This window comes from Conger conger, chromosome 10, assembly GCF_963514075.1.
Source record: "Conger conger chromosome 10, fConCon1.1, whole genome shotgun sequence".
Lineage (NCBI taxonomy): Eukaryota > Metazoa > Chordata > Actinopteri > Anguilliformes > Congridae > Conger > Conger conger.
The window spans coordinates 35,498,131-35,524,398 of record NC_083769.1 but is presented as its reverse complement, the minus strand read 5'-3'; the positions used below and the strand labels follow the sequence as shown (position 1 = coordinate 35,524,398).

The window sequence follows — 26,268 nt, the reverse complement described above, 5'->3', positions numbered from 1 at the left end:
TGGGATTACTGCAAGAGGTTTATGCTGAGTTTTATACTGATTTAATATGAACACGCTTCCAAGCAGAAGACATTAATCTGCCATATATAGATTGTTTTCTCTATTCTGACATTCAAAGCCAGTCGTAATAATGACATATCATAAATTAGTCTTCATCCTCCTCTCCAAATTGGGACAGGTACCAAAACATTGTTGAATATAAGACAAACAATTGGTAGGATGACAAGAAAGGGGAATTGTACCTGATGGAGGAAAGCTCCTGACCGGACATCTTAAGGACATTTTATGCCCCTTGTGAAACTCATTAAATCTTCCAATTGCTTAAGTGCATCAAATCTCTACTTTTCACTCACAGATATGTAATTTTACATATATCTAGAATGCAACCTACTCTTAAACTGACTTAAATTCTACCTGACAGTTTCCCTCAATTCCACCACCTTTGTTGAACAACGACTTTAGACCATGTTTAGCACAGGGACCATTCAGATCTGGAGACATCTTCCACTTACTGGTTCCATGAACTTCTCTGCGAGCTGTTCAGCAGTGCATGAAGCCAGTTCATGGGGCTTTTTTGGCACCAGTGCATGCACACTGGGTACCTAGACGTGAAGGGATTCATAAGAATGAAATAACTTATATCTGTGGGATTCAAAAAAATAAAAATCAGTCCCTGGAGAGTAATTAGTGAGAAAAGATGAAATACTAGAATTTAAACCTACCACCTCTTCTTATCTGGCCTCACCAATCCTACCCTCACAACCTGGAAGCCAGTGGGGATAATAGCGGGGCTATAAATGTTTTATTTTCCCTCCATGGACTAAGAAGGGCAATACAATTGAGGCAGAACTCAGGAAAGGATGGAATAGGGCATGAGATGCTGAAGCACATGAATGACATTACACTGGAGAATATATTGACACTGATGAATACATTGTGGGAGACTGGGTGGTTGCCAAAATAGTCTGAACTGTAAAATAGGCATCACTTCAGTGCTCTGCAAGGTATTGAAGATGATGGCTGATGTGGGTTTGGAAAAATTAATCCTGGGAGAAGGAGAACAGAGAGAAGGAGTGGTGGAATAAAGCCGTTCAGTTCCTGAGATCTGGATCAGGTGCTAAGGAGGAGCAGAGCTCCTCCAAACCGATGGGTGGCAGCAATGCGTTGACCGCGGCTAGAGTACAAAACTAAAAGAAGAAGTTAGTGTAGTTTTATCTATTTCGTCTAAGATGGGTTATTCATTTTGTTTTATTTTATTGCATTATAAATGAAAGTATAAAAACACATTTTTCATTTCGCTTGACAAGCTTTTCACATATCTCGCCGAACATAAACTGTTTTGTCATTATGTGCAGCAGATGAACTACAAGTACATGGATGCAATACGCAAGCAAGCTGTTCGACGGAGGGTGCATGCGGCCAGTAGGGTAGATAGCGTAGTACTGTGTGAAATATCCTACCTCTGACTTTAATGGTGGAAACCGTTTTTCACTTGTGTTTGTAGACATGCCTATGAAAGGACGATTCCCCATTCGGAGAACAATAGAATATCTTCAGAAAGGAGAGATTGTCTTCAGAAATGCAGTGAAGATCATGACTGTCAATTACAACACGCAAGGGGAGCTAAGCGATGGGGCAAGGTCAGTGAGCGGCTAAATAGCTAGCTAGCGCGTTATGGAAGTGTTCAGTCTGTGTCGGTGCCAATATTTATTGATTTAGCTAGCTAAAGCTTTCTGTTTCTGTGATACTGGAAGTTCGTTTGCTAGCTGCCAGTTAGCTTGGTAGAAAGTACTAATCGTAAAAAGAATGCTTGGTGATTTATTAGTGTACATGTTGTTTATGTTGTTTGTCGTTTTGTTTCCACAGGAAGTTTGTGTTTTTTAATATTCCTCAAATTCAGTACAAAAATCCTTGGGTTCAAATCATGATGTTCAAAAATATGACTCCATCGCCATTCCTCAAGTTCTACCTTGGTGAGTGAGTGGCGTTATAAGATACAGCCTCCGGATGATTACCAGCACATTTTCAGTCTGATAAGAAAAAAGGGTATTCATTAAGAATTAACGGCGTAGCAAATATATTACCTTAACAAACTTTTTTGTTTCATTTGGGAAAATAAATGTATTGTCGAAAGTGTTTTTTAAATTGTTTCATTCATACTCGTGGATAACTATGAGGACTATAAAGGAGACTGAAGGGAAATTGGAGTAGTATCTCCAGAAACATTCCCAACTACATTTAAAATATAGGCTAACTGCCTGTCCAGTGCTCAAATAAAAAGTGTACAAAGAAGGAATGTGATCATTTTGGTCAATGGACCATCATCAGTGCTTTAAACAAGAAGTAGAAAACTCAAGGTGTTAGAGCAAACACAGTATCACCTGCTGTTGTAGTCGTTATACAATTAAATTTCTACAACCACATGTCATTTAGCATAGTTGTCAGTCAGTTGACATATAGTTATCAAATATTATAATATTATGCATGTTGCAGTTTGACATAAATACATTACAAATTATGTTTATCCCCCTTTCTGGTGTGTGTAGACAATGGTGAGCAGGTTCTGATGGATGCAGAGGGGAAGGACTACAAAGAAATCACAGCACATGTCAAGAAGATCATGGGCAAGACTCCGTGAGTACTAGATGAAGCAGCCAGAGCAGCAATAGTGAAACGCACAAGACAGTGTTGCAAGGCAAACTATTGTAGGTAGTACTTGAACATATTCAGTGGTCCTGAAATAGTCCCTACACTGTTGAGGAACCGCTTTCTTGCATCGCTGTGCATTCTGTATTGTACCAAAAGTAGCTGTTATTCCATACTCCACTAGTTATCAGGTGTGCAATGGCACAGTATTACTGTATTACTCTCCATGTCCATGGTAGTGTATATTTGCGTGTGCTTGCGATCTTCTTCTTTCTCACGCCTCTCTTCCACGCTCCTCTAGAGAAGAGCTAGAGGATGAGGCCTTGGCCAAGATGGTGGCTTCAAACCCAGCCAACTTTGGGCCCAAGAAGTATTGCCTGAGGGAGTGTATGTGCGAGGTTGAGGGGCAGGTGCCCTGCCCAGGCCTGGTGCCACTGCCGAAAGAAATGACAGGCAAGTTCAAGTACAAGATGAAGGCAGCCCAGAGCTGAGGGAGAGGAGTCGGGACCCTTGTATATACTGGACTATGCACGCTGCTGATTGTGTTTTTTTTTTTTTTTTTTTTTTTTTTTTTAAATAAAATAAACAACTTTAGAACACCTGAACCTTGTGGGGAATGTTATTTCAGGCTTCAGTAATCGTATAGTAAATTCAGTGAATCACACCCTTGTTCTGTCTCTGCACCTGTAACAGATGTAGTCTGAATCCTGGCAGTTATTCTTGAAAATTAACAGAAAAATTTAAAACTACTGTCCCCTCAGAATCAACGTAAGCAATGTAATGACGATGAGGTTTATCAGTGCTGCATTTCATCTTAAACATACTAAAAATATGGAACCTTGGAACAAGGAACGATGAGCTCGGATGTTAAATGCTTCTAATGGCAATGATTGCTTTGAGTTTAAAACAGAAAAGGAAATGTACCATTTTAGATGTTGAGCACAAGTCGGTTTTATTAGTGCAGAATGACTGACCCTGATGATGCTGATGGAGTACAAGCAACTGTATAATTGGCTGCTTTTCAAATGATTTACCTTTATCACAAATGCATTATTCTACTTTATTTTTACCTTTTTTTATAACAAAATGTACTGTTCTCAGTCACAATGCTGTAGTGTTTATGTGGAACATCAGGAGAGACAGGTGAAATACCATTCAGTGGAAAAAATCAAAATTATGTTAGTCAGAAAACCAAAGTAAGCACTGTTAAGACAGAAAAGCACTTTCAAAGGAGACACTGGGTCTTGCCAATGTTATACATCATACATTGTGTTCAACATTACATTTCCCTATGTTAAAACAAAGAGATTAGGTAAAACAGCTATTGGTTCTACTGAATCTTAACAAATCAACAAAAAACAGACAAAGCCATTGTTAACATGATCCAATCTCAGGCCAGACACCTCATGCATACAATAATAATGAGATAAATGCATTTTCATTTGTCATACTCCATCATGCCCTCTTGAGCACCGTTGTCATAGAAACGGTTGCATTTTTGGCTGCAGGTATAAAATGTCATTTTCAGAAATATGAAGCAGTAGTGCACGATAGAGAAAGAAAGGCTTCCACATCCAGTGTCTCCAGGTATATTTATATTTTGTTTAAGGAACAGGAAAAGGAACAAGCAGTTGTAACTGATAAGTGATTTTGTTATTTTCCATCTCCTACATGAAGGGTTCTCAAAACGTATAATGTTCTGCAACCTCCTTAAAATATAGTTTGAAGTGTACAAATACGGTGTGCTTTTTTAAGCATGTCAACACTTCAGTAGATCAGTGTATGTACATGTAATGGCTCCATTACTTAATCCAACTGGTCTGAAAGGCAGTTGAAAGTATCATAGTGTTTCATGTGTCAGCTGCTCCCATGAGTTAGTAGAGGGTTATAGCCCCCAGAAATGCAGTCCTACATATGTGTGTATGTACGTACACACACATACAGTGCTCCCATGAAATATAATCCCACCAGCAATGTCCCAACAGACATCCTCCCATCCCATTTTTATGCTGTTACAAGTATCTGCCCAAATATTAGGAAACACTGTTCAATCTACTTGTAAATCCACATGTCTTTGTAAGGGGGGAATTGTTGGCATACGTATTGAAGTTTTTCTTTAGATATAATGCACTGCAGTTGGATTTTACTTTGTGCAGCTTATTTTTCTGAAGACTTGGTTTTTAAATGGTTGTATAACATGGGAGCACTGTATAGAACTGAGCAATATTTCGGCTTTCATTACTATTGTTTGGAATCACAACGTCCTTAGCCCTTCTATTGCCCTGAAACAGCTTATAAGGGAAACAGTATTGTAAACAGGATATTCACCAGTTAACTCAATGTTCATAGGGAAAGATGAGCAAGCATATTTTAAATGTTTTGGGTGTCTAGATGCGGTCCGTAAGAGTGCTTATGTTAAATGGCTCATCAGTTGAAAATCTCTACTTGGACTTTCCAGAATGCACCGTCTAAGCCAAATGGTAGCATTTTAAATGGGTATATGGAATACCTAGACACTATTTTGGTTGTGCAGTCTAGTACATTAAAATGTATTGTTTCCAAGGCTGATTAGTACATTTCCAAAATTGTAGATGATCCCCATCCCACCTACACATTTAAAATGGTAGAAAACCTGGAATGAGTCAGATTTGCACCACACAGAGAGGTTCAATTAATGTTGGCCACACTGAGTGGCTTTGCACCACATAGAACTGTAAAATCAGAGTGTGCAATGACACAAAAAACATGTTAACTGTTGAGAACATAGCAGCTGTCCACACTCACACATGCAAGCAAAACATTGTTGAAGATATCAAACGGAAGTGCATCATCTCATGATGTTAGTTGGATGTCACAAGAAATCAGTTATTTGACAGTGAATTCAAACAGTCAGTGCTAGTGGGAGACAGCTATGAAATGCCAAAGGGTAAAAAAACACTTCACAGTAAAGCACTGCATGTTTCTTGTTTAGTTTTCTATAGTCATTTGCATGATGTAAATGATGAAAAAAGGCAGGTTATGAGATGGGATTTCTATTCAAGTGACTTTAACAATTCAGTCTTACAATTCTTGTTTCTTTTCTGAGAGGCTGTTATAACTTGCTTTTGTGATGGAGAAAAAAAATGCTGAAAAATACTATATTTGTTCTGTCATCGGCTCACCGCCCATCAGATGACTCAGGGACTCTTATTTACAGAAATAAATTAGGGCAAGACACTGAAGCTCAGATAGCTCACAACCAATCTTCAACACTTCAGAGGACTTACAAGCTTCATTTCCTCCTGTGACTAGAATGAGATGTTTATTTCATTCTGACATTGTGCTTCTCTGTGAGCAAACTAAACCCGAGAGACGAAAACTTGCTCAAATTGACAACTACGATGTGTTCTGTGAATTCCAACACAGGAATCGACAAAGACATAGCCAAAAGCATCTGCCCTATTAGACAACAATCATTGCGTCTTACTCCTCTGCTCCTGCAGGGTGCGCTGCAAATCCCGCAGGTTCTCAGACAGCAGCTCCACCTCGTCTGTGCGGCCATTCAGCTTGGCATCAAATATGTATGCCCGAATGTTATCGATCTGCTGAAGCAGCAGCTCCTCTTCTATGATGTCGGGTTCGCTGTCCTCCTCAAAGGGGTTGGTAGAGACCCCTGGGTTGATGGCTTGCACCGTGGAATTTGAGCCCTCGCTGAAAGGGTTTCCGTCATCCTCCTCATCCTCAAAGGGGTTCCCAGGCTCTGTGACTCCTCCTTGGCCCGTTGTGCACTCTTCCCCATCCTCATCTCCAAAGGGGTTATACTGCTTTCCATTGGAGACCTCCTTTTGAGTGTGTTCTTTCAGGATCTCTTCTGCAAATGGGTTAAGTGGATCATCCTCAACTGGGGTGGAGTTCTCTTCTTCAAAGGGATTTAAGGAGGGACCTGGGGTGTCGTTTTGTTCTTTTGAAACATGGGGCTGTGGTTCATCCTGCGGCGTCGGTGGAGGGGGTGATTCTTCCCGGCTTGGCAAGTAGTCAAACGCTTTCATGGACTGGGTTTTTGAGAGAGGGCTGACCTTTGTCTTGGCGCTGTCCAGACTTCCAATCTGCTGGCCTCCAAACTCTTCCCCGCCCTGGACAGACTGCGCCTCCCGGAAGTCCAGGGAACACGTGCGGGTGTGCATGGAGGCCCTCTGCTTTTCCTCCCTCTCCTGCAGGAAGTGGAGCTGCTCCTGTTGTAGGCTCTCCTCCTGTGCCGTCTTCTTGGACAGCTGGATGGCCAGCGAGGTCTGCTGCTGGTCGTACTCGTCCTGCAGCTGCCGCAGGTTCTCCTCCAGCATGGCCACCTCGTCAGTGCGCTGGGCGGCGCGGGCCTGCTGGATGAAGGACTGGATGTTATCGATCTGCTGCAGGAGAGGGTCCTGGAACTCCCTGGTGTGCAGCACGCTGGAGGACGGCAGCCAGCCGCCAGCTTTGGTCATCACCGGCTTTGGTGGCTGGACGGCCTCTCCGTTTGTACTGGCCATAGAGCGGGACTTCTCCATCTCTGACCTTCTCTTCTGTGCTTCCAGTGCAGCCTGTTGAGCAACACAAACACTATTACTGTATGTGCCCACCTAGGCCACACTCAACAGAGGAACAATTGTCTTGGAAAATTGTTTTAGTTTTTAGCAACCTCATATATGGGTTTGACCAACTTAAAGTATAAAATATAATACTGGTAACAGGTATGTCACTTCTTACCTGTCTCTCCTGCTGTAGCCTCTTCTCCTGTTCTTGTTTCCTCTTCTCCTTCAGCTCTTCATATTTCTCCTTTGTAGGCAGAGACATCAGCCCGAGCAGCTTTTCCTGAAACCAGAATCCATAACTCAGACCCCTGACAATTTCTGACAAGGGAATAACTGCAAATCAAGGATTACCCGTCCTTAATTATGGCAGAAATTATGACTGACATTTAGGTGCCATCTCACCTGTACAAATAGGGTGGCTGAATATCTGACCATTCTCTGCAGTTGTAGTGATTTTGGGTGTGGCGGGGGATCCTCTTTCATGCCCAGAGTGAGAATCTTCTTACTATAGATTATGAAAAATAAAGAATTGACTAAAACATTTTACTGAGCAGATTGTCTCTTTATGTATAAACACTCAGTGAGCACTTCATTAGTTAGACCTGTACATCAGCTGGTTAATGAAAATATTTGATCAGTGAATCATGTGTCAGCAACCAAATGCATAAAAGCATGCAGACGTGGTCAAGGGGTTCAGCTGTTTTTCAGACCAAATGCCAGAATGGGGAAGAAATGTGATTTAGGTAACTTTGACCATGGAATGATTGTTGGTGCCAGACAGGGTGGTTTGAATATCTCAGAAACTGCTGATGTCCTGGGATTTTCATGCACAAAAGTCTCTAGTTTGCAGTGAATGGTGTGAAAAACAAAAAAATATTCATTGACCAGCAGTTCTGTGGACAAAAATGAGGAGAGGAGAAGGGCCAGACTGCTCAAAGTTAAGCAGAAGGTGACAGTAATGCAAATAACCACAGTGGTATGCAGAAAAGCATCTCTGAACACACAACTCACAAACCTCTAAGTCAGTGGTTCTTAACCTGGGTTCGATAAAAGCATAGGTATACATCTTATTTTCCAATAAAATATATACCTATATTTTGAAGAAATCATATTTTATTTTTCCAATTACGAAGGGTTCGGTGAATGCACTGATGAAGCTTGCAGGGTTCAGTACCTCCAATAAGGTTAAGAACCACTGCTCTAAGTGGATAGGCTACAGCAGCAGAAGACCAGTAAGTCTAAAAAATAAGTCTAATAAATACTTAATAAAGTGCTCACTGAGTATACAGTACAATGCAATGGAAAGGCAAGCCATGTAGAAAAACTGCAAGTGGGTACCTGCATCAATCAGTTCAAAATATTTGGGTACCTTAGTGCGTCAATCAGTTCATAATATTTCTGCACTTCCATTCGAAGGCCATTAGTGTGTTCTAGATTGTAGGTAGTCTCCCCGGAACTGCAAGCAAATTACAAATAAAAGCAATTAGGAAAACCAATCAATAAAAAATATATATATTTTCTTTGTCATTGACTACTCCTTGGAAGGATAATACTTAATGAAGAGACGCATTACTTCAAAGACTCAGCCATTTTTATGTACTCTGGGGCCTTCTCATCCACCTTATCCATGCAGAGCCTCAGCCTCTGAAGAACAAGGAAATGAACAGCGAACACGTGGAGAAGTTTGTAAAACATTGCAGTGCCGTGTGCAGAGGGCATAATGCCATACATGAATGGCAAACGATAGAATCAGCTTTCATAATTCTCTTTATGTGATCTGCCCCCCAGGGCATTTTTCAAGACACAGGTCCGCATTTTTAAAGTGTCTCAGAGTAGAGGTGCAGATCTGGGATCAGAATTCATCTACGTTTTTTTTTCTATCCTTATCCATTCTGAGCTGAAGGAAAAACTTATCCTGGATCAGCACTCCCAAGGTGCTTTATGAAGGTGATTTAAAAGTTGCAGCTGTAGCTGCATCTCGGCTATGGCTTGAAAGATGAGGTGCGTAGCACCTGAAAGCTCCTGCCCTGGTACCTCATAGAGCTTGACGATGTCAGGCACGTGGTCTTTTTCATCCAGTTTCTGCTGCCTCCTCAGCAGGGTGTCCATGCAGTGGCGGCAGCAGCGGACGCGGTCATCGTCCTTCTCCTCCAGCATGGAGGTGACGCTGCTCAGGCTGCTGATGCTGCCACGGCGTGAACCTGGAGCACTGCCCCCTGCTGACGTGGACTGGGACTGCGCCTGGCCCGGGCTGCCTGGAGCACACAGCGCCTCCCTGGTGCCACACGTCAGCTTATCTGCGGCCAGCAAACACGGCCAGAGAGAAAGGCAGTGATTCGGACCTGAGGCTGCGAGGTATGAATCTCCTTCTTATTACATTTAATAGACCATTCATGGGGTGGCCTATAGCCTTGTGGCTAAGATGCTTGACTGGGAACTGGAAGGTTGGTGGTTCAAGCCCTAGTGTAGCCACAATAAGATCAGTGCAGCTGTTGGGCCTCTGAACAAGGACCTTAACCCCACATTACCCAAGGGGGAATTGGCGCCTACTTAGTCTAAGTCACTTTGGAAATGACAATTTTGCCTGGGTGTTCTTTTCACTTAAGAGTAACTAAAGTACTTTTTAGCGTAAGGCCTTTGGTAATTCAACTGAGGCAGAAGTCAATATAAGCAATGCTAGTGCACAAAGGCCTGCCTTCTAGCCGATCCTTATATTGTGTCTGTATCTGTTGTATTAGCGAATGTATAAATACATGTGTGAGATGCATGAGTGTATGAAAGTGTGCATGTCTGTGTGTGTGTGTGTGTGTGTGTGTGTGTGTGTGTACTCACGTGCCAATGGGAGAGGCACAAACTCCATGCATTTCCTGCACATGATGGACCCACAGAGACGGCAGTGGTGCCGTCGGTTACGAATGTTAAATTTGTTCCCGCAGTCTGGGCAGAATGGCACGTCAGAGTCGCTCACCCACGAAACAAGGGACTTCTCAATTGCTGGGAAAGACGTTCCGTGAAAATATTAGAGAGGCTTCTACGTAATGAAAATACCCAGTTTGTTGGTAATCAGGGTCAATTTTAAAGGACTTAATTGGAATAAAATGTAACCGAAGTATCAAGTATATGGAACATTTAGGTACACACTCCTACATTTCTGACTCACCTCTAATTTTGGCAGCATCTGTGGTGGTTCTGTCAAATGATGTAAGCTGAAAATAAGACAGAAATGCAAAGAAGTGTTTGTCTTGTCTTGTTCCGTTTCAAAGATATGCTTTATTAGTCTAGACACATCTTTAAATGCATTCACATTGTGGTTTATATTGTTACCATGAATCAAGAAAACTGTTCTTGAAGGTTATTCAAGCACATTTGCCCGTTTGAAGTTATCTCACTCACCTTTTCCAATCTGATGATTAACTTATTGACTTCAATGACATAGTGGTCAATTCTTGCTGCCCGATGTTTCTTGAAGCTTTCAAGGTGACTTCTAGTTGCCCCTAGATGTATGATGAGTATAGGATGGTAAATGCGTTTATTTCGGGCCCAACATCTATGAGTCAGGCACAGGCATAGTGGCAGCACTTGACATGGTTCTTGTCCATGCCCTAATTTCAACCGCACAAAGTCCAGAACATATCTGGTTTACACACTTCATAAGCAGGCCTGCATATTTGAAATAAAGTAGTATTGACCCTTGCTTAATTTTAAATAAAGTAGTATTAGCCTATTAATTCACAGCAGTTCCCCCATATGTATATGCTTAATGAATGTACTCCAGTTAATGCAGAGAGACTGTACTGAGGATCTCAGAGGCCATCCTAGCACATCCAGTCTCACCCAGTTCCTGGGGCTCCCACATGTAGGGGTCCACTCCCCCACAGTAGAAGGACTCATAGCTCCCGGACTCTACGCGGTCTTCCCCATCCCGCTTCAGCAACTTGTCCTTGGCTTTCTTGGCCTTCTGCACCAGGCCTGGCAAAACGGAGGGAGAACAATGTCCATTTGTGTCTGGCACAGCAGTATAGTGTAATGGTTAGGAAACTGAGCTTGCAACTCCGAAGCTATATGTTTGAGTTCCAGGCGGGCCCACTGCTATCGTATCCCTGAGCTTCGCTAAATATCCAACTGTATAGACGCACTGTATGTGAAAACTATGTAAGCTGTCCAAGTGACTCTGGATAAGAGCATTTGCTAAATGTAAGAAGATGGTTCAGTTATATTGCGAAGGAGAAGAATATGTTGAAGACATCTGGGACTCACTCTTCAGCTGGCCCCTGACGTGGCGGTCCTCGCCCGCATGCTCCTCCTCATAGTGATCCTGGAGCTGGTAGAAGGACTGCAAATCCTTCAGGCACAGTGGACACAGGAAGCCCTCCTTCACCTCCCCTGGGGTATCAAAGGGAGGGGGGTAGCTGGAGGCCATGCAGGAAGTTTCTGGGCTCAGGCTGGGAAAGGGGGAGCTGAGCTTTACGGGGTCCCAGGGCAGGCAGCAGCAGTGTCTCACAATGCGCTACACTGGGGATGTGTCCCACCCCTCACCCACTCCATAGTAGTACAGGACTCTCTGAAACACAGCAAATACAGCAAATTAAATACCTTCCACAATATGGCAGGTCACCCACCATCACAGAGTGGTTCCAGTGCATGTTTCACACTTGCAGGTGCATATGATGGTAGGCACTGAGACACCTGCTGTAGGTGAATAGAGGCCGTCGGTGTGTGAGTGTGTGTATGAATGGGTGAATGGAGAAGCATCAATTGTACAGCTCTTTGGATGAAGGCGCTATATAAATGCCTGCCATTTACCATTTATAATCAAAACAAAATTTGGGGAAATTCTCTGGATACATTGGCAAACATTTTTTCACTGAAATGGGCAGACGAATTCAATTGCAGGCTGGAAGATAAACTAATCAGGACTCAATAAGTAAATGCATTAGTCATCAAATCTCATTTTTGGTTAAAAATATTTGAACAATGCTAGATTTATACTCTCTCATCCCAATAAAAGTGATGTTAAAATACACAGTAAAGATCCCGTCTGTCTCCACGATTTGCCACGATTTTAAATAAAAGCAAACTGAAGAACGTCAAAACGTAGGCTACATACACGTTTAACCATATGAAACATGCAACTGAAATTATATAACTATTCAAAATCAAATAAACATCGATACAATACGGAGAAAAAGATTTGACAAAGGTCCTTTTGAATACCGCTTCTTAACTTACATTCAGTTTAAAGAAAAACAATTAAATGTCACAATACCGTTAGCTAGCTGGCTATAGCTCTTGATAGCCAGCTAGCGCAATGACGATGTCGTACATTGTAGAACGTTCACTTCAATTCTATCGACTATGACATGACACACGAATGTCAAAACCTCCACAATCATTTAGTCAAGTTACCTGGCCAGCTACATCCGAAACCGTTTTCTGCCCAAAAAAAATGCATCATGTTCAGTCTACTCGCGCAATTCGTGGAGTTACTGTATCAGCAGCTATTTCTGACGGAGTAGCAGCTGTCACCTTCCAAATTGTGTTTCATGTATCGCTGCCTAGACTGTCCTTCAGTGATAACATTAGACATTGCATTGTAATCAATGTTCTATCTGAGATACACATTTAAAACAGTGATCTATTTCAAAATATGAATATGAAGGCCAGTTAGCAACCTTGCTAGTTAACTGATTGTCACAAGAAAGAATGCAACGTAAGTAAGCTAACGTTAGCTAGCTACCATAGCTAACTAACCGATATGAATCGAATAATAAAAACATGATATTAACCTAGTGAATAACAAATAATCGCATTTTTGTATTTAAGATGACTAATACCAGATCTAGAAATACTTACAGAGCACTTGCTCCAGTTTTGACAGCTTAAAATCTCCAGTAAAGCAGCTGATACTCCCTCCGGGGGTGAAAGGTTACCAGCCCTACCTAGTCACATGGTGTATCATGTGATTTTTTTTTCTATGTTTTGTCTTTGCTCCATGAAGAGAAAGGGGACAAACTGCACCAAGTGCGCTCCCGTTTCTCCGCGGAAACTTTGTAGGAGTCTGTACAATTCTGTTCAGTGGTTATTTAATACACTTGCTACAATCAAAGAACATTAATCCCACAAATGTTCTATTCTTCGACCAGTAGTTCCGATCATAATTTAATAACGTCCAACGACTTAGGCTGCGTATCATAGCATGACACATATTTCTGTTTTGATTTGTGAACAGGTGCCTGTCCAAATCTGTTTCTAGTTTTGCACGAATCCGTTTTCTCATGCTTCATGAGATAGCATGGTCTTTCTTTCCACGCAGCACATTTATTTGACTTCCAAAGAAGTTAGTTATCCTCCAAAGAAAAATGATCTAAAATGATTGAAATACCCCTGCAAATGGCCAAGACTTGATTGATGAAGTCGGATAAGCATTCAAAAGGTGAAGGGTGCTGCTCCCATTGAATTTCTGAAGTTGACTACAATAAGTCACGGTGCATGCACCAGTATTCTACTCAAAAGAAGCCACTGCTCAGATCTGCCGCTGTCTATCTACAGTTCTGTGAGAAGTAAGTGCCTTCTCCTTACTTACTGAATATCTTCACAAAGTTCTGCTCAGTTTCTCACATTGCCTGGCTGTGAGAAATTCAGGACCAATTGGTTTGCACAGTTGATTCTTGCATGTAGAGCTCATTTCAGGCCCTTTAATTGTATCTCAGTAGACTGTCAGCTGTACAATGTGTTCTGGACTGACAGTCCAGACCATGGAATAGGCACACCATGAAAAATGGTGGACTCATTGACTGACTCACTGTCTGGAAAATTGGATTCCCCTCATGAAAGGGGTTTTCACCAAATGGTTTTGGTCTTTTCCTGTAATGGTTGGCAAGGTTAAGGAACACATTTGGAGTGATTTTGGACCATTCCTCTGTGCAGATCCTTCACATTCTGTGTGATCCTTCACATTCTTGTGTTTTAGTATATCAACTGCCCTCTTCAGTTCAGCCCACCGGTTTTTGATTTCAATCTCAATAAATATAGTGGTTATTTTTTAAAGTATTCTTTTTTCAGGGGTGCCAATAATTCCGCTGGAGTCTGCTAGAGATGCTGTTTTATGTTATGTGTGGCCCCTTTCGATGAGTTTAGTTGCGCTGAGATTAATAGTGGGGCCTGCAATAAGAGGTGCTCACCACATGGTGGTGCTACCACCTGTGGTATTTACATTAATTTGCTTGTAAGATTATGTCGACTTCTGGGGAATAGTTATATTCTACAAACTACAGACTGAGCTAGTGAAACAAACAGTTTTGTTTTGTTGACTCTGGACAGCCAGCCAAGCCAGAGTGCAGACTAATCTGTTGGTAGTGCTACTGATAATGGAGATGCCAAATATATTTGGCAGAAAGCTGCATAAAAATACATTTGCTTTCTGTAACCAAGTTGTTTTTGTAAAGCTCTTAACTTTTCAGGACTCTGGTATTCAGGACTTCTAACTTGCACATTGACTTCCCTGCATCCCTATTTATATTTCATAAGCAGTAAGTTACCTAACTTTTGATCTGTTTAAATAATATATGTGATCATGTTGTTGCATTTAAGATCATTGAAATGGCTAAATGACTATGTGGCATTTAGTTTAAAATCGTGTTTAAGTCCATGGATTGGATTTTATTAGACCATGTAGCAATATCTCCTTTCTGGATATAGCATTTGACAAATGGAAGTCTATATTAAAACTGTCAATCTCCTGTGCTAATATTCATAAAATATAGAATCATAAGAAGAGCAACTTCTGCATATATGCTTATTTAGTTCCAATTCCATCCTGTTCAGTTTACTGAGTATTATGTTAATAGATTATGATGTGAGTAGGACAGTTTTTCTAAGGACAGCATTGTAAACATGATGTGAAGCCTTAGATGGCATTGTCAGATGGTGACAAGTTTTAACAATGGTGAGACTTGCATTGGAATGGAGGGGGTGGTGGCACTCTTTGGAAGATAAGAGGTAATAACAGCTTGTAGTGAGCTTCGAAAACAACATCCTTTCTCATAAAATAAATGATAATTTTGGTATTTTAATGAGCCATTACAATTTTTGTTCTTGGAAACTTGGGCCAGGGAACTGAAGCGCGAGACTGAAAGTCATATAAAGGGATGGGGCAGTATACTTTAGGGCAAGGAATAGAGTTCAGGTAATGAAGGATCATCAACAAGTTCATTTCTTCATCAACAACTGCCAAGTGTGCAAATACCTCTATTACCATTGATTTTCTAAAACTAGATTCCAGAGAGGACAGCCTTGCAAGCCATTTCTAGTTTTTGATGTAGCTTTGGCAAGCAGGTAGGGGGTTTAAAAAATAATAATAATAATAATAATAATAAATAAATAAATAGTCTCTATAACTGATTCTTGGTGTGCTATACTGAATCCGGTGGAAAAGTGCAGCTGGAATGTGAGTACAATCAAATGAAAGCTAACATCATGATACCCCTGTTTTGACCTGATTACAGACACAGATTTATTGTCAAGAACAAGGATGCAACCACAGAGATGTTACTCTAGTTTGCCACTTGTTCAGACCCAATCATGAACACCTTGTTTGGTGAGGGAATAAAGCATATTCTGTTCTATCATTCTCTACACCACCGTGTATGAGCTTTGCTGTGCCTTCTGGAATGGTTTGCAATCAGGCACTTAGTGGTGGTAACATTTTTTTCCTCAGAAAAAGTGACTTGCATAAGAACATGACTTTTGAAAATGATTACCATCAATTGTGTTGATCTGATGCTAAATAGTGTCATATTTGATAACCTTATACACCCAGTGGCCACCCACTTTATAAGGTGCTCCTATCTAGCACTGGGTAGGAATGCCTTTTACTTCCAGAACAGCAGCAGGGTGCTGAAAAACATTCCTTAGGGGTTTTGGTTCATGTTGACTGGATAGTATCACACAGTACCTGCAGATTTTTTGGCTGCATATTTCTGCTGCAAACCTCAGACCAAAGGCAATGTTTTTCCAATCTTCAGTTGTCCAGTTGATTTGGTGCCCACTGTGGCCTCAGCTTCCTATTTTTGCAGTAGCCCATCCACTTCAAAATTTGACACGCACCACTTTTGTACAGCTGTTATCTGAACATTTTCTATATGCTTGAACTAGTCTGCCCAGTCTCCTTTGAGTGTCATTAAGAAGGTTTTTTTTGTCCATAGAACATAAACTTTTTTGTTTATCGCACCATTCTTTGTAAACTGTAGAGACTATAGTGCCTGATGCTCTCAGGAGTCCAGTTGTTTCTGAGATAATGGAACCACCATCTCTGGCACCAACAATCATACCTTAGTCAAAGTTGCTTAAATCATGTGCTTGACCATGTCTAATGTTTGGTTATACAATAGTTAAACCTCTTCATCGTGTATGAATGCTTTATATACTGAATTGAAATTAATGAGCAGGTGTACCTAATTAAGTAGCCATTGAGTATATACAGCGCAGTCCATAAGTACTCATAACTCATATACAGTGCCGTCCATAAGTACTCACTTGTGCCAGTGATTTAAGAACAAATCATTCCTAGGAGTGGTTCTTGCATGAGGCCCATTGTCCTGCTGCATAATAAAACGTTGTCCAATCAGTCTTGATGCATTTGCTTGCATTCAAGATGTTTCTGTATACTTTGGCATAAATCCTGCTGCTGCGGTCAGCAGTGAACCAGTACTAGTGGCAGCCATACATGCCCAAGCCATAACATTACCTCCACCATGTTTGACAGATGAGGTGGAATGCTTTGGATCATAAGCTATTCCTATTTTTCTCCACACTTTCCCTCACCCTGTTACTGGTTGATCTTTGTCTCGTGTTCATAAGACTTTGTTTCAGAACATTGATGAGCTCACCAGTCTGTTCTTACTTCTTAAAAACCAAAACGTACCTTAACGTACCAAACATTTTAACACACCTCATTTCTTCTCCTATGTCTCTGACTGATTTGTTCTGATTTCTCAGCCTAATGATGGCCTGCTTTACTGGAATTGTCACTTCTTTGGTTCACATGTTAAGAGACAACAACTCCAGACTCCAAGATGGCACACCTAGAATCAACTCTAGACATTTTGCTAATTCTATGGGACTATGTATACAAACAGCTCCAATTCCTGCACTGTTCACTCAATATCTATGTAAAAACCCTGATATTAAAGCTAAAACATTAAAGCACTTTAACATCATCATCATTGTTTTATTTCAAATTCAATAATCTGCAGGAGTACAGAGCCAAAACAGTAAAAAATGTGTCACTGTCCAAATACTTACGGACAGCACTCTATGTAGGGCATGTCACTGCCAAATAACAATACTACGTTGACATTTTCAGGTGAATGCTTATTATAAGAGCATTTTAAACTTAGAAGAAAAGTAACATTACATTTGTATGTATCTAGTTGCCAGTATCAGGTCATACCTCTCTCCTAATACACAGGGGAAGGTTGTGGTTTGTGGGGAAAACAAAATGTGCACTAAAAGTTATTCATAGCCATTTCACTGTTTAACTGGAAATTGGCATGATGAATCAATTTCATTTGTGTGTTGTGTTTTTAATGTGTAGAAATGCAGGGGATGTGACAGGCTGATGAATGGCCTCTCTGGCCTCAGGCTGTAGGAATATTTAGCTGCAGCGTGCCTTGCTCTCTGATTACTGGGTACGAATGTTAAAGAGACTTTCATCACATGCTCTGAATCTGCTTATTGCTGGTGGTATTTCTTAAAGTTTTTTTTTTTTTTTTTCCTGTGGCATGCTAAAGGGAATACTACCACAGGTTCAGCTTTGTTTCAAAACCATAATACAGTATGTTTAATATGATAATTAAATGCTTTTGCCCTCTGTCGGGTGTGTAGGTCAGTAGCTGTGTACTTGTTGGGGAGAGTTATAATCTTTGTTATCAATGAGAAGTCAGAAGTAGACTTCAAAAAGTGGCTCAGGAATAGTATACATCACAATTCTAAATCCATCCAATTTTGTCAGTTTAATGTTTTGAGCTACCCGTGACTTTCACAGCTCTGTTAGTGAGCTCATGAGTCATCAAATGATACTGCAGGGTGTGTGTAACTCTATTGTGTGAGGATCCTAAGGTTTATGCTGTTGAGCTTCATACAGAAGTCCACCTTGTGTTTTTGTATCACTTACATGGAGATAGGTGTGTATTTGTGACCGACAGTTCCTTCTTAAATTGTCACCATCTGGTTGATCTGAATTCAATCCGTCGCTGGCATGTTTTAATTGATAAATTACATTACATTACAAATATTTATCAATATTTTTTTCCATCTCAGAAATTAGATGGATGCGTATGTATTCAAGTAAAGCGTTCCAAAGAACATTTATCTAAACAGTGTTCATACAGATATCAGCCTCTAGACATCTGCATAGTACTGATATAGTGAATCCTCCTCCCCTTAAATTATGGTACCAACTTTCTGATAATTGTTTGGTACAGTAGCCCAATGACAAGTGCTCCCTGACAAGTCGAGAGTGTTTTAGTAGAAAGGTTTAGTACTGCACTCATTTAATGCAGTCTGAAAATTTGAGGGGACCAAACATGCTGTTTGTATGCGAGTGCTGTGGTTAATGTGTTGTGCCTGTTCACTTTGTATAAGCAAAATACTTTTCTCTGTTTACCTCCTTGTTGTGACAGGTTAACTTGTTTGAACATTTTAGTCTTAAATTAAATAACTGAAGTAGTATTATATGCTATGCTAAAACTAGGCATTTCTCCTAGGAAAGCTGTATAAATATCTCCAGGGGAACTAGACAGAGAAAATCATTCTTCGTTCTGGGCTGCAAAGCAGTGCCAAGCATCCTCTTGAGTTACAACTCTATTCCTATCTCAGTCTCTCATAAAACACCTCAAAATCAATAGGTGGGGCACTTCTCAAAACTCAGATTTATCGCCCTCTGAAACACGAGTGACAGTGCCTTGAGTTCATGGTTATATATAAATATCTCCATACCAGTGGAAGGTGCCTTTGCCAAAATCGATTAGTAAAAGTCGAGGTTATCTGTATTGTGAACTAGACAGAAAAATATAATACTGAGGTACTGTGTGTTTAGCTGTATTTTCTTCAGACCAAAAATAGTTGGCACAGTATAATAAATGTTAAGCCCTACTGCAGTGGACTAGACAAACGGCCCAAAGAATGACTCACCATGCTGGGTGTATTGTTCATTAGGTTTTACAGAAGATGTGAAAACAGTATAACAAGATACAGATACACAGGTAATTATAAACCTAAGACATTTTAGTATAACCGAGGCCACGTGCGAGATTGACACTAAACCGAAAGGGCTGTGCAACTACTCGTGAAGAGATGCAGCCTAGCAGTCGCTAAAACTCGAATACTGGATCGGTGAATGAAAACAGATTATGTTTGAATTCAACAACAACATGACCCAGTAATAGACCTACAGATAATAGATCTGGTCTTATCTTACTTAAATGGGTGCGCAAACACTAAATTCATTTTAGGGATTAAGTACCATAATTACGCACGACCAAAAATTGCTCACTGTCACATTTAAGACTCTTCGCGGTCTTGCCCCCCAATTTCTCTTGAATTACTCTTCCCCCACACTAGCAACTGTACCCTTATCCTCTGGCACTGGCCTGCCTATGGTGCCTAAAACCAGAATCATTTTTCGTAGCCGATCTTGCGGTGTCATGGCCTCCCATAGTTTGGAATGCCCCCCTTCAACACCTCAGTGATAGTTTTTTCGACTCAGTACCATTTAATTTAATTCAGATCTCAATTCGCCCTCTCCTCACCATTAGCTTTGATATTAATATAACTAATATTATACATTTGTGTGTTTATATTTAGTTTTTATCTTTGAATCTGCATCGTTTTGCTGAACGACCTTGGGTTTGAGAATGGCACTGTACAAATAAAAGTAGTAGTAGTAGTAGTAGTAATTATTATATTATTGAAAGTAACTTTCAGTACCAAGAAAACTGACAGTACCAAGATTAAACCAACCAGTACCAAGATTATCCGTGGCATGTTCCTTTCACTAAAACATCATACTCAAAATACAAATGATACCCAAAATATCACGTTTCCGCCGTGATTCATCCATGCAGTATTATTGATACAACTGTACAGCGTGCAGTAGGCTATTAATGTGCGGGTTACAAACAGATTTCTTATGCATTTTAAAGTCAGTATTTATGTTGCATACGTGCATTTGTCGGTCAGTGGTGGAACGCTTTGCAATAGACATTAACCTACCTTAAGTGGCCCGCAATAAGGGCAATAAATACATTAATAAATAATTGTGAAATAATCTTTATTATAGTTATTCAGATGATATATTTAGATCTTTACATTTAACTTATGCATTCACTCTCCTCTTTTTACTTCCGTTCCATCAAGCCTTCTTCATAAGCGAACCTTTTTCCTGGATGTTGCCTCTTCTCCTCTGCTCGGTCCTTGGTCGCGTTGTCCAGCAACTCCAGCAACAAGCTTGCTTTGCTGCAGCTCCTTGGATCATTGGGGCCACATGGATCGTTGGGGGCGAAATCGGGACTCGTGTTATCCACAAAGCGTTTTCCGGGGTGTTGACGCTTCTCCAAATCCGGCAGCTCACCTGAGTCCATCTCCTCCCCGAGCTCACGTCTGCCCGGGTGCTGACGTTTGTTGTACATCAAGTACCGTTTACCTGGGTGCTGCCTTTTGGAAAGCTCGACCAGGTACGCCGCCTGGGTGCCAGAATTGTCTGGTAACTGTTCCAGTGGTGAACGCTTACCCGGGTGCTGCCGCCTTTGCAACTCCACGTAACTGTCCGTCTCATCCTCTCGCTTGCCTGGATGTTGCCTTTTCTGAAGATCGGCGTAATCCTCGACCTCGTCATCCCCACGTTTTCCAGGATGTTGCCGCTTTTCTATTTCTTCTTGGTATCTTTTTCCCGGATGCTGCCTCTTAGCGATCCACTCCTGTTGAGAGGAGATCAGTTCTGCAATTGAAAAAAGAATTAGGCTACATGTCTATCTGTATTATATACATTGAAATAATGGTAAGATTAGACGAAGATTAATTAAATAAATATGAACCTATCATAATGTACTATTTTATGCTTAAATTGCCTACCAATCTAGTACGATATCATGGCTTTATAGGCTAATGACTTTATTATCATGTCGGTCAATTAGGAAAAAAGCTAGTTTTATAGGCACTGCCAATGCAAATCCATGTAGTCTATTTGCTGTCAGGCAATCAAATTTCACTTTTGAAGTGCCTGATTTTTATTTGACATTAACTGTTCTTTGATGTATGGTATTCGGATAAGAACAAGTTGATTCTTATTTATTGAAAAACAAACCATTTTCATTTTAAAGTGAAACAGTTGATTCTGCTATTCTCAATCTGCTCATTGAGTAATTCAGGTGAACTCATTAATTTATCCGCAATTGTTTTTAATGAATGTTTAAAAAAAGACCAATGGGAGAAAGACGTATTTGCTTATGGTCGAAAAGTCCCAAGATATCGGTACAACTCGCGTTCCTTTAAATATTTAGATGACAGCATTTACCACTTAACAATACATTCTGAAGTCGTTAAAAGAATGTTAGAATTAATTTTCAGAGTAACTACCTTTTGTGGACAGCTCCTGTGCCAATCAATACATTATCCGAAATATTTCACTTCTATGGTTGAACAAAACATACCGTTTGTACTTTCGTCTTCCCCTATCTTTTTTAGTATAGATCTTATTAATAGATTGTCTGCTCTCTGAAGCATCTCATCCAAAGTTGCCCGGTTCTCCACGTTATCGTCGTCTGGGATGCTTTGTCCTAGATTCATGGTGAGATTGCAAACCGTCAAAGAGGCAAGGAGGATCAGGCAAGCGGGCTTCATGGCGAAATGGTTGCTAAAAAAGATAAAACTTTATATCATATATCATACTGTGATATCATACTGTAGGCTAATGAAGAAAAAAGTTGGTGATGAATAAAAACTCGCTTAAGACCGATGTGAAGCTGCGCAGTCTTTTTCAGTCTTCCTCACAAATGCAATGCACATTATTGCTAAGCTTTGAATAATTATAATGCATGTATGGGTTTATTTAAATCGTTCTAAAGCTCTGATAGATACGTTCAATAGTCGACTGATAGGTCTAATATTTAGTTCAATAGTTGTAGGCTACACTATGTTATCAAGATAAGTAAACCGAGAAAAGAACTTAATAGTAATAAAATAATTATTTGACTTACCCTTTTGCTTTCAGTTAGGTGAAATATGGATGTTGCCTAGTTTTCGGATCTATTTAGAAGTCACTTCTCTCTCAATATTTTGAAATGACGGCAGGCGGAGTAAAGTTTTTCTTCTATTTGATTCCGAGGGCTGACCTGTTCGGATCGGTTGTGAAGTTAGATGCCGATATGTAGTGTCTCTTAATTTATAGTTGCGCCGCACCACCGTCATGCCAACGACCCTGTAATTTGGGTGGCATCCCCGTCTCATTGATGTCACGCGCTTTCCCAATCCAAATTGCGTTTGCGTCTTTCAGTATACTGCAGATGTCGCTGTGCGGTCTTTAGGTGCAACAAGTGACAAAAGTAGGCTATAGGTCTAAGTTTAAGAGCGCAAACCGGATCCACATTGTTTTTCTTTTCTCAGTTCGAACAGAGTGAGAGACCCCATCTGGTAAAATGAACAGAAATCATATAACAATATCTTAATTACACCTCACGAGTAAAGGTGTCAGTGAATTAGAGTGATTTCGTCATTAAAATTAACATAAATGAAAGATCAAAAGGGACAATTAGGCCTTACAAGTCTTAAAAGATAAGACTTATCATACATTAAGGTAAGATTATAAGATAAGACTGAAGAAAATACCTTAGAGTCAATTTCATGATTTGAAAGACTATATACAAATTTGAAACCCTGTTTTTTTGAGTGTATGATTGACAGATATATAGGGAGCAAAAGTTTGGATTCCGCAGCTACTGTTTTGTTCTATTGTCAAATTATAATTAGACTTTTCTGTTCTAAATTTGGTTAATCTGTGTTGTAAAATGTAGCTGATAGGAATGTGTCACTGTCAAAAATATATATTATGCAGTCATATGCACTCAGTGAGCACTTTATCAGGTTTTTATTAGATCTACCTTTAAGTATTCTGCTACTATAGCCTATCCACTTAGAGTTTTGACACGTTGTGTGTTCAGAGATGCTCTTCTGTAATGTGTGGTTATTTGTATTACTGTCACGGTCAGCTTCGACCAGTCTGGCCCTTCTCCTCTGGCCTCTCATTAACAATGCATTTCTGCCCACAGAGCTGCTGCTCACTGGATGTTTTTTGTTTTTGTTTTTTTGCACCAGTCTCTGCAAACTCTAGAGACTGTTGTGAAAATCCCAGGAGATCAGCAGTTACTGAGATACTAAAACCACCCTGTCTGGCACCAACAATCATTCCACGGTCAAAGTCACTTCAATCACATTCCTTCCCAATTCTGACATTTGGTTTAAAAAACAGCTGAACCTCTTGACCTCGTCTGCATCTTTTTATGCATGTTGTTGCCACATGATTGGCTGATTGAACATTTGCATTAACAAGCTGGTGCACAGGACTACCTAATATATTTTAATTTCCATGGTCCCCAAAAGTGCAGCGGGCAAGAATATTTACAATATTAGTGGTGCACACCACCATTCCTGATGAAATATTCCACATTCAGTTTATTGCCGAAAGTACTTTTCACAAATTAAATTGGTAAAAGCACAAAAGAAAGACTCATTGTGGTGTATTTCACTAACACTTGCATCTGCTGTTTTTTAATGGCGGTGTATGCATCCAAACTCCAATGTGCGGTTTCACTGCATTAAACATATTGTTCACAAACAAGTGGAGTAAATTTAAGTGCCATTGGTTCCTGTAGGAAATATTCTTAAATTCAGAAACAGGAGTGCCACCATTACCCATCAAAACCAAGTTCAGACCTATGGGCAATGCAGCAAAATTACATACAAATTGTTAGTACTACAGTGGTCATACACAACAAAATTTTAGCTAGAGGTAGCTTCATATCCGCTGCTTATAAAAACCCCATAGCCTCAGCTTTCATATACTGAAATTAGCATGAAAATCTGAAATATAAAATCATGCATACACATTTTCCAGATGTGCTTCTTGTCTTTTTTTTTAAGGAGAGCAGACAGTCAGCCCTCCTGTGACAGGAGATCAAGTCTATGGGTTGGGAGTTGGGTTCCCTATGGACTGCGCTCCACTGCCTCCTTTTGCACATGAAATTCAGTGACTTGCTACGCCAAGCATTCTGCTTCATATGTGCTCAGCCCCTGTCTCTGCGTAGAGATGAAAAGTGCCATAACAAACAAAACTAAAATTCACATCTAATGAATACTGACATTTTCACACACTTGCTGCTAAGGCAAAGGGTGAAACAGTCTGTGATATTGCAATGTTAGGTACCATAGTCTTATATTTTTCATGGTAATTTATTTGTGAATATTGAGAGAAACTGTACATGAAATACAAATGAATAGACCACTACATTTGAAAAATAATTCAGTTTACTACGGAACTCATTCATGGAGTTCCATAGTATACTGGACAAATGAGTAAGGTCACGCCTGTCAAATATTGAATTGATTAGATTTCTCAGTGAGAGGTAAAGAAAAATCTATTAAGCCGCTGACAGATATTAACCGTGACATTTTATCTTAGGCCTATATTAATATGTTGATAAGGTCAGACCATAAATTTAATAAGTTATGTATTTATATATCACAGAAAAAGCATGCATACATAAATAAACAATGAAAAAAATAGAAGTCTAACAGTGTCTTCATTTTTTTCTCTCCTGCTAACCAAAAGAAACACATTTTGATATGTAGTACGTGGTCTGAAATATTTAGAGAAATTCCACTACATGACTGTTGCAATGTTTGGTTTCAGGTTTTACATTTCTCAGTCAGATTATGAGAGCTTAATTGTATGTAATGTGCAGTTTCACCAAGTCACTGATTAGTTCTTCATAGAAACATACAAGAAACAACTCAAATCAAGCTGGACCAACAATGATGTGACCATATTTCAGGCATAAGGATATAATGGTATTGCTGTATTGGTGTACTGGCACTGTGCCTCCTCATCCGCTTCAAACACAGTTGAGCAAACTAGCATACAGCAGTGTGATATGGTTCTTATAGTGTAACAAAATATAGTGTTACAAAAATGTTATGTGTGCGCCAGTTCTGTTGTGTGAGTTCTCATCTCCCCACGCACACATTAAGTGAGCCAGGCCTTCAGAGAGGAATGACTCCAGGACATCACAGAGGGATATGTGTAAATATTCATGCATGTAAATCATCCAGCGGGAAGAGAGATTCTATGGATGCACTTGGATATTACAGCTCTCTCAGCTATTCCCAGCTTCTGTGATACAGTCTCGCACTCATCCCATTCTGTCTTTCCTCACACATGCTGTAAGCACACACACATACAATAAGCACACACACATGCTGTAAGCACACACACATACAATAAGCACACACACTTACAATAAGCACACACACATGCTGTAAGCACACACACATACAATAAGCACACACACATGCAATAAGCACACACGCATACAATAAGTACACACATACCGCAAGCACACACACATACAATAAGCACACACACATGCCATAAGCACACACACATACAATAAGCACACACACATACAATAAGCACACACACATACAATAAGCACACACACATACAATAAGCACACACACATACCATAAGCACACACACATACCATAAGCGCGCACACACATACAATAAGCACACACACATGCCATAAGCACACACACATAAAATAAGCACACACACATACAATAAGCACACACACATACCATAAGCACACACACATACCATAAGCGCACACACACATACAATAAGCACACACACATACCATAAGCACACACACATACCATAAGCGCACACGCTCATACAATAAGCACACTCACATACCATAAGCGCACACACACATACAATAAGCACACACACATGCCATAAGCA

The 26,268-nt window shown here is 40.3% G+C and overlaps 3 protein-coding genes across 3 annotated transcripts; 1 reads left to right on the top strand and 2 right to left on the bottom strand.

Annotated features, from left to right (window-relative positions):
- Positions 1–1,255: 1,255 nt before the first annotated feature.
- mrps25 (mitochondrial ribosomal protein S25) lies at positions 1,256–3,198 on the top strand. The gene is made up of 4 exons (XM_061257944.1): positions 1,256–1,640; positions 1,867–1,973; positions 2,547–2,634; positions 2,948–3,198. The coding sequence occupies exons 1-4, from the start codon at positions 1,507–1,509 to the stop codon at positions 3,135–3,137; spliced, it is 519 nt and encodes a 172-aa protein (XP_061113928.1). The 5' UTR covers positions 1,256–1,506; the 3' UTR covers positions 3,138–3,198.
- Positions 3,199–3,572: 374 nt separating this feature from the next.
- LOC133138842 (rabenosyn-5) lies at positions 3,573–13,128 on the bottom strand. The gene is made up of 12 exons (XM_061257942.1): positions 13,047–13,128; positions 11,451–11,754; positions 11,028–11,162; positions 10,587–10,687; positions 10,354–10,399; positions 10,026–10,187; positions 9,228–9,490; positions 8,767–8,837; positions 8,563–8,649; positions 7,596–7,698; positions 7,369–7,473; positions 3,573–7,202 (listed from the first exon to the last, which is right to left on the bottom strand). The coding sequence occupies exons 2-12, from the start codon at positions 11,611–11,613 to the stop codon at positions 6,099–6,101; spliced, it is 2,340 nt and encodes a 779-aa protein (XP_061113926.1). The 5' UTR covers positions 11,614–11,754; positions 13,047–13,128; the 3' UTR covers positions 3,573–6,098.
- Positions 13,129–20,506: 7,378 nt separating this feature from the next.
- Positions 20,507–22,630, bottom strand: trh (thyrotropin-releasing hormone). The gene is made up of 3 exons (XM_061258395.1): positions 22,448–22,630; positions 21,902–22,104; positions 20,507–21,189 (listed from the first exon to the last, which is right to left on the bottom strand). The coding sequence occupies exons 2-3, from the start codon at positions 22,089–22,091 to the stop codon at positions 20,591–20,593; spliced, it is 789 nt and encodes a 262-aa protein (XP_061114379.1). The 5' UTR covers positions 22,092–22,104; positions 22,448–22,630; the 3' UTR covers positions 20,507–20,590.
- Between the last annotated feature and the right edge of the window lie 3,638 nt (positions 22,631–26,268).